Consider the following 13,149-nt stretch of genomic DNA (forward strand, 5'->3'; position numbering starts at 1 on the left):
GGTGCGCGGCCGCCTTCGGAGCGCACCGCACGTGGGGCGCCCCACGCGCGGAGAGGGAAGCGCAAAGTCGGCAAGCCAAGCCGCGACTCGGTTGCTTGCTTTTAAAAAAAAAAAAAAAAAAAAAAAAAAACCCTTTGGGGCGCCCTTAGGGGCCGACCCGGGTTCCGAACAGCCTCTGGCAATGGCTCATCCGTCTGCTCCCTACTTCAAACCCCGCACCTTGGTCCTCACCTCTGCCCCCCTTCCCGCCCGCCCCTCCCTTCGGGGACGGTTTAAAGGAGCCGGGTGGGGTGGTGGTGGAGGGAGGAGGTGTGCGGGTTATCCCGATGGCCCCGGGGCTTCCCGCAGCTAGCATCAACGCCCCGCGCAGCCCTCCCGGCCAGTGCGGGCGGGGGCGCACGGCGTCACGAGGCGGGGAGCCCGAGGTCCGGGGCGGGGCGCCGGGGAATCCCAGCCCGAGCGAGCCGGGAGGTGCGGGCGGGCGCGGGCGGGCAGGAGGTGCGCGCGGAGGGAGCGGAGCGCGCGGAGCCGGCGGGCGAGGAGGAGGACGGCGAGGGAGGACGGCGAGGGAGGCCCCGCCCCCGCCTCCCGGAGCCCGCTCCCCGCCGCCGCCGCCGCCGCCGCTGAGCCCGCTCACTTTGCCTCTCGCTTCTGGACGGCGGCCGGGCTGCGTGCACCAGGGACCGGCGGAGCCCTGCCCACGGCGCCCCGGCTAACGCGCGCCCTCCGGGAGGCCGGCACCACCTGGAGCCGCGGACACCCACCCGGACTCCGAAGGGCGAACCCGGGAGCGCGGGGCGGCGGCACTGACAGCGCCGAGAGGAACCTAGGCGGCGCGGGGCGCGAGCCCCCGGGGGAGCGCGGGCCCCGACGGCGCGGCCACCCGGAGCGCGCGGTGGGCAGGCCCCCGGGGCGGCCAGCCATGACCTTCGTGCGCGGCGGGGCGGCCTCGGTGGTGCTGAACGTGGGCGGCGCCCGGTACTCGCTGTCCCGGGAGCTGCTCAAGGACTTCCCGCTGCGCCGCGTGAGCCGGCTGCACGGCTGCCGCTCGGAGCGCGACGTGCTCGAGGTGTGCGACGACTACGACCGGGAGCGCAACGAGTACTTCTTCGACCGGCACTCGGAGGCCTTCGGCTTCATCCTGCTGTACGTGCGCGGCCACGGCAAGCTGCGCTTCGCGCCGCGGATGTGCGAGCTCTCCTTTTACAACGAGATGATCTACTGGGGCCTGGAGGGCGCGCACCTGGAGTACTGCTGCCAGCGCCGCCTAGACGACCGCATGTCCGACACCCACACCTTCCACGCGGCAGACGAGCTGGGCCGCGAGCAGGCTCGCCCTGCCGGGCCCGAGGCGGCTCCCTCCCGGCGCTGGCTGGAGCGCATGAGGCGGACCTTCGAGGAGCCCACGTCGTCGCTGGCCGCGCAGATCCTGGCCAGCGTGTCCGTGGTGTTCGTGATCGTCTCCATGGTGGTGCTGTGCGCCAGCACGCTGCCCGACTGGCGCGCGGCGGCCGCCGACAATCGCAGCCTGGATGACCGGAGCAGGTACTCCGCCGTCCCTGGGAGGGAGCCCTCCGGGTAGGACGCACTGCTTCTCTGCCCGTCCAGTCCGTCCGTCCCGTCCCGTCCGTCCGTCCAATCCGTGCCGTCCGTCCGTCCAGTCTCCGTCCGGTCTGCCTGGTGGCCCTGCCAGGCTTGTTCTTGTCCCACGAGGCCCCTGGCTCTCCAACCAGGGGATGTGTGGGTCCCCAACCCCGCCCCTCTTTCCCAGGCACAGCCAGCCAGTGTGCGTGGGCCTCACCTTTTAGGATAAAACCCCCAGGCCTTGTAGTTTAATTCTAAGCAAATAGCAATCTTCTAACTAGATTTCTCTAAACTTTTATTGCTAATATACAATAATTTACACGACAATTCAATTTGAGCTAAGAGCACTTTGAAATATGTGCCAATCCGGGTGGTGTTTGAAAAGATGATGATGTCTCTCGTTCTGTAGAAATGTGGTCTGCTGCACACTGCCCACACATTCTGCACACCCTGCCCCTGGCATAATGTGTGCTGGGATGGAATTGCCGGATTATAAAGGAGGCTAATTTAGCGTTAGACTCTGAATAATGGATGTCGATGCCCTTTTCTTCTCTCTTTTCCGACCAAGTACGGGCCTAGCACATTCCTGTCCACTGTGTGGTATTAAAGATTTACGGTTTCATTCAGAGGATCTTCATTGTGGGGAAGAAAACACAGACAATTATTACCTTGGGAGAGAAGAAAAATTGAAACTTCAACAAACCCAGGAACAAGATGCGGTGGTTGAAGTGTTTCCCCCACCCCCACCTCCACCCCCACCCTCCTTTACTAGGATGAAAGGAAAATACTTGAATCTTTCCTGGGTTTGTACTTACCTCTTAATGGCGATAACACTTTTCTGTTTTTAGAACAAGTGAGTTTATTTTGCATATTTGGTGGGAGGAATAAGCAGAACTAAAGTTGGACTTTGAGAGGAGACAGCCATTTTGGGCATAAAACCCAAACTGTGTAATCTTCTACCCTTTGCTTGATAGCTCTTTGGAGATTTCCCCTTCTCCAGTCACTTTCTGTTTTAATTTTTCTTCTTCCCTTCACTTTCAAGTCAAGGTTGCACCCTGTAATCTTTTCCTGATGGGCCTGGCTATGCTTAGGGACAGTGGTGTTGGTACGCAGTGGATTGATTGCTTGCACAGAATAGTCTTCCTCTAGGGAGTAGAGATTTCTGTATCAATCTTAGGAGTAAAGACAGTGGACTAGTACCAGAGCCCATGACCAGTGTGCCACCTTGGCGTGAAATCCAAGATCTTTGCTTGGAGAAGAAGTACATCAGGGAACTCATTGTAATGTTTTGGTGTGTTCGGTTATGGCGCTCACGTGAGGCAGCACGGTTATGTTTTCACTTCACAGATGGGAACTACTTCCTTGGTGCCCCAATCATGCAATGAAATTAACTTTTATATATATAAATAAGGTGAGCTTGATTTTTCTTGGGGGAGGGGAAGAGGATCATAGAAAAATGACCCACGGGTGGACCGGCTTTGAAATGATTCAGTCAGTAGATGTCGAATTTGAAGGCTGGTGATGGACGGAGCTCATTAGCAAAGGAAACAGGAGGGTTGTCTGAGAAATACAGATGCTGAGGAAGATGCCTGAAGGGAGGGGCGCAAGCAAGAACAGGGAACTAAGCTTTGAAGGATGGAGGGAGTTTGGGGAGAAAGACCATTCATGTAAAGCATTAGGATCAATACTGATTTTAGATAAAAAGACAAACCAGAAAGGGAAGAGGGAGGGAGGGAGGGAGGGAGGGAGAAAGGAGCTGCCAAGGAAGGGAAGAAGATAGAGTAAGACTTCATTTGTGTATACGTATCTTAAAAGTATGTATGTAATTATTCAAGTCAAACTGTTTCCTAGATACACAGATATTTCGGGCAAATGCATGTTTTTCTTGGCTTAATGGATCAGTTTTAAGCTTCTCTCTCTGAGTGTAGGTATAAGAAAGCCAGTGTCTGTAATCCCAGACACGCTGGAGGACAGCCAAATGAGGATGTTGTACATTGCCCAGGAAGCCCCTCACTGGTCTCCTCAGCTGGCATGTTAGAGTCCCTCGGTCCCTGCCAGCCTGTGGCAGCTAACACTGTAGTCCTTTGACCAGGAATCCACTGAATAAAGCCAAAGTCCCCTCCGTCCATCCACCCTCTTGGACACTTGACATTAACCGTCGTCGTCACCTGCTAAGCAAGTGTCCAGCCACTTAGTTATGTCCCAACCTCACAACTCACCAATCTTGTTTCATCTCAACACAAATGTGTGTCCTTCCTGAGTGTGCCCTTGTTCTGCTCACTGAAGCTGTTCCAAATGCTGTTCGCTTTTCTTGTAAAGAGAAGTTGATGGAGGACTCAGAGGCACCACGGGTTTCTAAGAGCCGAGTTCTTCCTCGAAAGCCTTCAGGGTCACGGAGGGTGGAAACAGGCCATCCTCGAAAGGTTGTGCACTGCCCAACGCTGGCAGGGGGCGTCACTTACATAAACTGGTTTATGCAACCTGCACCATCCTTGGTCTTGCTTAAGAACAAAATAGAGTTTCCCAGCAAAAGGAACAGCGTGGGCCATAGGCATGAAACTTGTATGTTATGTTTAGGGAGTGAGAATCCAGTGACAGAGAGTGAGGTGGCTGGAGAGCATATTGGAATAATGGGAAGAACTCTCTAGTTTGCAGCCATGGCTACCTATTGGTTGGTTTGTATCATTTGTGCTGAGAACTTGTTCATAGAAAGCAGAGAAATGTGGTAAGTGTGTACCATGCTTGGAGAGGGATGCGATTGGACACAGGAACGATGACTGGGCATGGAGGCACACAGGTCTCATTATTGTACTCATTCAGTGCAGGGGGGTCAAGAGTTGGAGCCTGTGCTCCAACATAGCGAGACCCTGCCCCCAAAAAAGGAGCAAGGGCTGGGGATGTTAGCTCAGTACTAAATTGCCTGTGCAAAAGCCCTTGGGATTTGAGTCCCAGCCCTGCAAAAACACAGAAGAGTTGGGAGGTCTTTGCGTGGGGTCTGAGAGCTTGTATTGCTTTGGGCTTGTGAGACTAGAGACTAAATAACAACTCTGGTCTGTACTAGGAAGAACTGAAATGCCTCTAGAGCCTTGTGAAGATGGGAGCCATAGGGCCTGACCAGGCCGACTTCCAGGAGCTGGGAACACCCAGTACCAACTTACAGGCTCTGTTGGTCTGGCCAGCCCTGCCCGTTTGTCCCCAGGCCGCCTCTATGCCCCCCTCACAATGCAGTTCCTAACCTAATGAAATGATTATTCAAACCCAGCTCAGGTTCTCTTGGAAACATTTATGGGCTGCCCTTGTAAATGAGATATTTCCTCCCAACCTTCAGGGGTTGCTGGTGTGTGCTCTCTCTATGTCATTTGTCATGGCCTCATAAACACACTGTAGCTCCTGTGCTGGATTTGAAGAAAAGCCCTTGAAGGCAGGTAAACTCATTCATATCTCTCTCTCTCAAACACACACACACACACACACACACCGCCATTTTATATTTTGAATCCGTCTTATGTGGCTCAACCTGACAATTTTCCTGCCTCGACCTTCTTAGTGCCGAAAGCACAGGTGTGTACTACTACATGCCAGCTTGAAACATACTTTAACATACTTTGCCTCCCTTTGGGTGCTCGGGGGTAGGTGGGTGTTGAGACAGAGTTTCATACAGCCCAGGGTGGATTGAGATTCAATTGTGTCCAAGGATAACCTTGAGTTATGCATCCTCTTGCTTAACTTTACCTCCCACATGCTAGGATTACAGGCTCAGGGTGTGTGGAATGTGCACACACACAGAGAGGGAGGGGTGTGTGTGTGTGTGTGTGTGTGTGTGTGTGTGTGTACAGGTGCATGTATACGCAGAGACCAAAAGTTGATGTCAGATGCTGTCTTAGGTCACCTTATTTGAGGCAGGGTCTCTCTCACTGAACCTAGAGCTGATGGATTTCCCCTAGGCTGGCTGAGTGGCCAGCAAGCTTCAGGGACCTCCCTTTCCAGTGTTGGGATTTACAGACCTGTGCTGCCATGTCCTGCTCTTGTGTGGATGCTGGGGATCTGAAATCAGGAGCTGATGGTTTTGTGGCACATACCTTACTGAGCCATCTCTCCAGATTGGCATACATCTTGTGTTACAGTCTGTCTTAGTTAGGGTTTCTGTTGCTGTGAAAAGACACCATGACCACGGCAACCCCCCCCCCTTTTTTTTAAAGATTTATTTATTTATTATGTACACAGAAGAGGGTGCCAGATCTCATTACAGATGGTTGTGAGCCACCATGTGGGTGCTGGGAATTGAACTCAGGACCTCTGGAAGAACAGTCGGTGCTCTTAACTTCTGAGCCATCTCTCCAGCCCCACGGCAACTCTTACAACATTTGATTGGGGTGACTTACATTTTCAGAGTTTCAGTCCATCATCATCACGGTGCAACATGGTGATGTGCAGGCAGGTGCTGCAGCTGAGAGTCCTACATCTTGATATACAGGCAACAGGAAGTGATGAGACACGACGTGGCTTGAGCATATACAAGACCTTAAAACCCACCTTCACAGTGACACACTTCTTCCAACAAGGCCATACCTACCCCAACAAAGCCACACCTCCTAATAGTGCCACTCCCTTTGGGGGCCATTTTCTTTCAGACTACCACAGAGTTTAAAGAGCTGTTAGGGGTAAAGTTCTGGATTTCGCTCTTTAGGAGTTGAAATACTTTATTCTCTAAGACCCTCATTAAAAGACAACCACCATTGCCTAATGTTCTAACAGAACACTACCTAGTATTCTAGCAGATTTTTGCTGATTATGGAGGAAAAGAATAGATCATAGTTGAAAAATTGTCATGAGGCTGGGTGTGGACCAGCCTGGGCTACATAGTGCAACCTCTTCTGAGGGTGGGGGAGAGATTCTGAGCATTCATGACCTGGTAAGTTTCTGTGACTGTGGTAGGCTGTGTGGGTGCACAAGCTTATTAGGTGGAGTTCCTGCTCTTTTGGGGTGTTCTAACTTGATGATAGTGGGCTGGGGAGACAGAAAACACAGTCAACAAATACATAAGAATTTTACATTGCAAAGGGGGACATGGGATAGAAAGCTAGCTGGGGGAAAGTCGAGGGAAGGGTGTTCAGGGCAGGAAGAACAGTAAATGCAAAAGTTTTGAGAAGGCAATAGGTCCAGTTTATAGAAGCCCATCTGGTGGGCTAGAATTTATTCCCAAGACAAATATGTAGAAAACGTTGACAGAGAGCTGAAGAATCCCCCACCCCTACCCCCATGGAAGAAGTTTGCATTTTCTTTCAAGCATGACACAAGCTTTGGAAGGTTTTTTAATGATTTCTTTTTATTTTATGGACGTTGATGTTTTGCCTGCACATATGTCTGTGTGAGGGTGTCAGATCCCCTGGAAATGGAATTACAGATGTGAGCAGATGTGAGCAGACATGTGGGTGCTGGGAATTGAACCCAGGTCCTCTGGAAGAGCAGCCATTGCTCTTAATTGCTGAGCCATCTCTCCAGACACAGAAATGTTTTGTTGTTGTTTAGATTTATTTTTTATGTATGTTTTGCCTTCACATATATCTGTGTACCATGTGTCTGTGGAAGTCAGAAGAGGACCTGAGATCTCCTAGAACTAAAACTATGGATGGCTGTGAACTACCAGGTGGGTTCTGGGAATCGAAGCCAGGTCCTCTTTAAGAACAAGTGTTCTTAACCACTAAGTCATCTCTTCAGCCCCCGGGAGGTTCTTAAAGAAATTATATATATTCTGGTGTGTGTGTGTAATTATATATATTCTGATGTGTGTGTGTGTGTGTGTGTGTGTGTGTGTGTGTGTATTGTGATTAAGCAGGGCCTCGTGCAGGTTGGCACGCACCTGCTAAGCCATGTCCCCAGCCCTTTGGGGATCAATGACAGGCAGGAAGGTGAGCCTTGGCCTAGGGGCACAGCTGTGGAGAAGGTAAAAAGAGATCGAACTTAGGCCAGTGATGGGTTCCATTTTACAGCATCTCCTAGATCAGGTGTGTTAGCTTCAGGTTTGTTTGGTTTGGTTTTTAACTCCTTACTCTTTGGGGACCCGCCACCCAGCTCCCAAATAGATACACAGAGACTTATTCTTACTTATGAATGCCCGGCTTTAGCTTGGCTTGTTTCTTGCCAGCTTTTCTAACTTAAATTATTCAGTTTCTCTTTAACTATGTTTTACCTCTGGGCTTTTTACCTTTCTTTATTCTATATATCTTTCTTTCCTTCTTACTCCATGACTGGTTGTGTGGCTGGGTGACTGGCCCCTGGCATCCTCTTTTTCTTCTTTTCTCACTCCTCCTCTCTTAAGATTTCTCCTTCTACTTACTCTCTCTGCTTGCCAGCCCTGCCTGTTTCTCTCTCTTGCCTAGCTGTTGGCCATTCAGCTCTTTATTTGACCCATCAGGTATTTTAGATAGGCACAGTAACACAGCTTCACAGAGTTAAACAAATGCAACATAAAAGAATGCAACACATCTTTGCATCATTAAACAAATATCCCAGAGCATAAACAAATGTAACACATCTTAAACTAATATTCCACAACAGGGAGGGGTCAGGGTCCCAATATCCCATTTAGGATACCATCCCAGTGGCCTGATTCCCTTCTTGTAAGCTCCCACCTCCTAACAGTTACCAAGAATATCATTGGCTGTGAAGTCAGTCCTTCAGTACCTGGCCTTGGAGACCTTCATTATGAAAGGGTTCACAGGACTAGGAGGATGTGAGACATAACTGAGTGAGCTGTCCTCAGACCTGCAGGCATCACGATCCCCTGGCTTGACAACTTCAGCCCATACATACTGAGCACTGAATACAGTTCTTTTCTATGGGGCCTGCTTCCTCTTTGGGGGTGTTGTGAGGAGGACCCCAGAGGGTTGGTGAGAAAGGAATCAGAGAACATTTCCCATACATATGACTGAAGCCATCTCGGTGAGAAGACTATGACATCATCTTAGTTAAAATCTGTAGTGAATGTACTTACAGGCCCCCAGATAAACAAATGTGACTAATTAATCTTTGGGTGAACATGTTCTTGCTTTATCTGAGTAATGAGATAAAAGTGGATTCTCCAGGCATCTTTGCCTTCTAGATATGGTTGAGTCTCATCCTGCCAGAAGAGATTCCTGGTTCTTTTCAGCACTGTAGCATATAGACACGTTACCTTGTAAGATTACTAAGCATTGCCGGGTGGTGGTGGCGGCGCACGCCTGTAATCCCAGCACTCGGGAGGCAGGTGGATCTCTGTGAGTTCGAGGCCAGCCTGGTCTACAGAGCTAGTCCAGGACAGGCTCCAAAGCTACAGAGAAACCCTGTCTCGGAAAAAAACAAAAAAACAAACAAAAACAAAAACAACAAAAAAAGAGGACCTGGTTCTGTTCCCTGCACCCACAGACATCTGTAACTCCAGTCCTAGGGAGACTCTGACACCCTCTTTTGGCCCCTGAGGGTACTGCATGCATGTAGAACACAAGCATACATGTAGGCAAAAACACACATAATACACATAAAAGTAAATAAATTGCTGGCGGTGGTGGCGCAAGCCTTTAATCCCAGCACTCCAGAGGCAGAGGCAGAGGCAGGAGGATCTCTGTGAGTTCGAGGCCAGCCTGGTCTACGGAGCGAGATCCAGGACAGGCACTAAAATTACACAGAGAAACCCTGTCTCGGGGGTGGGGGTGGGGGTAAATAAATCCTTTTGAAGAAATGAAAAAAAATTACTAAACATGGGTGCCTGTTTCATAAAAATGTACCCTTCGATAGCTGCCAGTGTGAAGGTCTGACTTCTGACAGGCAGGTCCGGTATAATAGCTGTCTGAATGCTTTATCTGTGGACTGGGGTGCTCTCTCTGCATCAGTCTCTGTAGACGAGTTCTGAGTTTTTAATCAGTTCTGGCATGCAGAGCCTTTTGATAATTTTGATCTGTTCTTTCTTTGGTTCTTTGTTACAGTTGCTTCATGTGGGGATTTTGATCTTTAATTTGTATTACTTGGTTGTGGTGCTAAGAATCTGAGGAGATTGTAAAATGTTTAACTTTTCTTGTGTCACTTTAAGCCCCTGTTAAGAGAATTTCGGAAGTCAGAACGCAGCACCAAGGTGATGGAAATTTAAAAATCAATTGTGTTATTTCCACTGCCTTTGTGTTCGGTATTACATAAACCCAATGGGCTTTGGAGTGTGTTAAAAATAAGAACACTGCTTGAAATTGTAGAGGAAAGGTCCACGGACCTCCACTCGGTAGATCAGGCGGTGATTTGCACAAGTTGGTAATGAATAGATCGCTGATAAGATTGGACGTAACGCAGGACCTCAGTTAAACCCTGTTCTTTCACCCTGAACTTTTAAGTGTGGGCAGGGTTTTTATGTCTGCTGCCAGTTTTCTGGTTCTGTGAAAGGTTTATTTTGTCAGTGCCTTTTTTTCCCCCCTAATAAAGGGCTTTTTCTCATTTTGGTGAGCAAGTCATTTTAAATGCTCTTTTTATTTATCTATTTTTAATGAAAACTTCACCCGAGTGTCTTGTGGGGGCGGGGTAGAGTGTCAAGCAGTAGCATGCCCACTCTCCTCATGGCCTGCGCGGTTCCTGGGTTCCGTTCTTGGCCTCTCATGTAGGCCAGGCTGGCTTTCAACTTGCTGTGTAGCTGAGGATGACCTTAAACTCCTGATCCTTCTGCTTCATTTCCAGTAGCTGAATATTCTTTCAGGAATGTTCCATGCACTATACATGTAAACATGCACACATACATGCAAACACATGGATAGATAAGAGTGTACATTAAACAATATGTAAAATATGTATAACTGGGGTTACTCTATAAGCTTGTTCAGTAGTTTACTTTAAATCCCCCCCCCCCCCCACAGGGTTTCTCTGTAGCTTTGGAGGCTGTCCTGGACTAGCTCTGTAGACCAGGCTGGCCTCGAACTCACAGAGATCCACCTGCCTCTGCCTCCCGAGTGCTGGGATTACAGGCGTGTGCCACCACCGCCTGGCTTTTAATTTTTTTTTAACTCTGTGTGTGTGTGTGTGTGTGTGTGTGTGTGTGTGTGTGTGTCTGTGTGTGGTCTGTGTGTAGGTATGGGTATGCACATGCATCTGCAGAGGCCAGAAACACCAGATCCCTGGAACTAGAGTTACAGGTGGTTGTGAGCTGCCCAGCATGGGTTCAGGGAACAAGCATGGGGCCTTTGCAAGAGCAGTACACACCCTTAATTGCTGATCTATCTCTTTGGCTCCCAAGAATTTGCCTTTTTCACTTAACAATGCATCTTGGGACTCTTTCCATATCAGTTCAGCCTCCCTAGTACTGGGGTTATAGGTGTATGACACCATGCCTGGTACTCTTGCTCTTTTTGATACTTGTATAGTGTCCCAGTGTATGAATAAGCCATGATTCATTTAGTGAGCATATGTCTGGGATTGTTTCCACAAGGTGGTTTCAGTCACACAGTGTGGAAAATTGCCTCTGACTCTCCACTCACCAACTGCTGTCCACTCAACCAACCCCGCTAGACACATCTCAGGACACCTTAACATGGGAGGCAGCAGTCATAGGAGAGAATTTTTCTTTTTCTTTCTTTCTTTCTTTCTTTCTTTTTCTTTTTTTTTTTTTTTAAAGATTTATTTATTTATTACATATACAGCATGTATGACTGCAGGCCAGAAGAGGGCAGCAGATCTCATTACAGATGGTTCTGAGCCACCATGTGGTTGCTGGGAATTGAACTCAGGACCTCTGGAAGAGCAGCCAGTGCACTTAACCACTGAGCCATCTCTCCAGCCTGTGAGAATTTTTCAATGAGTGAACAAGCCAGAGGGGCCCCTGATACTCATGGGCCTGAGGACAACTTCACCAGGTAATGGGAAGTAATAGCTATAATAGTGTGTGTGTGTGTGTGTGTGTGTGTGTGTGTGTGTGTGTGTGTGTATGTATACCAAAGCCTTAAGTAGATTTTAAACTTTCTTGGCTTTATTATTCCAATTCTTTTGGGGTTTGTGTGTGTGTGTGTGTGTGTGTGTGTGTGTGTGTGTGTGTGTGTTTTGTTTTCCAAGACATGGTTTCTCTGTGTAGTCCTAGGAGTACCAGAACTAGCCCTAGCCCTGTAGACCAGGCTGGCCTCAAACTCAATATTTTTCCAATTCTTAGGCCATGTCTTACTGTCTGTCTTCTCTCTGTCTGTCTCTCTCTATGCATAGGCAAGTGGCAGTACATACTATTTTAATCCTAGGGTTTGGTTTGAGCTTATAGAAGTAAAAAATACGCTGGAATTTTCTGTGCATCCCACACTCAGTGGTTGGATTTTTTTTTTTTTTTCTTTTCTTTTTGAGACAGGGTTTCTCTGTGTAGCTTTGCACCTGTCCTGGAACTCACTCGGTAGCCCAGGCTGGCCTCGAACTCACAGAGATCCACCTGCCTCTGCCTCCCAAGTGCTGGGATTAAAGGTGTGCTCCATTACCACCCGGCAACTCTTATTAAAAAAAACATTTAGTTGGGGTGGATTGCTTATGGTTTCAGAGGTTTGGTCCATTATCATCACGATGGGGAACATGGCAGATGTGGTGCTGGAGTAGTAGCAGAGAGTCCTTCATTTGCAGGCAACAGGAAGTTGACTGAGACACTGGGCAGTATTCTGAGCATAGGAAACCTCAAAGCCCACCCCCACAGTGACACACTTCCTGCAACAAGGCCACACCCACTCCAACAAAGCCGCACCTCCTAATAGCACTTCCTGTGAGATTATAGGGACCAATTACATTCAAACTACCACATATTGTATGGCATTCAGATTTCAGTGTCTGTGTCTAAGGTTTTATTGAAAAGCAGCAGTGATGATTCTATTACTCATTGTCTGGCAGAATCGAGCAGTTGTAGGAATATGGCCTTCTTCAGCAGGACATGATGGTGCATGCCTATAAGCCCAGCACTTGGGAGACAAAGGCAAGAGGATCAAGAGTTCAAGTTCGAGGCCAACGTGGGCTCCATGCAACTCTCTCTCAGAAAGCAAGCCCCCAAAGAGGCATTATGTACCTCAAAGTTTGCCAGCCCCGGGCCTTCTGAAATGATGGCCTCACTCAGATCTGAGTTCACACCTTTTGGTGATTCAACATTCTCGAACCTAGGGACTTGCACATGTTAGGCAAGGGTTTACCTTTGAGTTGTATGCCTAAATCTTTTATTTATTTATTTTTTTAAACTTTGACACAAAATCTTAGTAGGTTACGTCAGCTGGTCTTGGGCTCTGCAGCCCACTCAGGACTTGTGAGCATCCAGCCAGCCTCAGCTGGGATAGCAGGCTTTTGTGACCAGGCCTGACCCCAGCTTGTGTTTTGTCCTCTGTGCATCTGAGAGTCCTCTGGCTCACTGCTTCCCTGGGCCCGAGTTTCCTACTTCGTAGAAATCAGCAGAGCAGTGGTACTACCTTTTCGGGTGTCTGAGAGGATGAATGACTTATGGTTGTTTCCAGAGATTCTGGTGTCAGATGCTGCCGTTGGAGCCTGCGGAGGCATCCTGACCCACCGATGATTCTGCTTTCTCCTTACCGGAACTTTTTTATCCAG

General features: G+C 49.1%; 1 protein-coding gene across 1 annotated transcript in view; it reads left to right on the forward strand.

Moving 5' to 3' along the window:
• Positions 1–652: 652 nt before the first annotated feature.
• Positions 653–13,149, forward strand: part of Kcng3 (potassium voltage-gated channel modifier subfamily G member 3) — a 48,691-nt gene continuing 36,194 nt past the window's right edge. The window contains exon 1 of the mRNA XM_036171091.1: positions 653–1,578. Coding sequence (XP_036026984.1) covers positions 923–1,578 — 656 coding nt within the window. The 5' untranslated portion in view covers positions 653–922. The remainder of the gene's footprint in view (positions 1,579–13,149) is intronic.

This window comes from Onychomys torridus, chromosome 21 (genome assembly GCF_903995425.1).
Source record: "Onychomys torridus chromosome 21, mOncTor1.1, whole genome shotgun sequence".
In the NCBI taxonomy this organism is placed as follows: domain Eukaryota; kingdom Metazoa; phylum Chordata; class Mammalia; order Rodentia; family Cricetidae; genus Onychomys; species Onychomys torridus.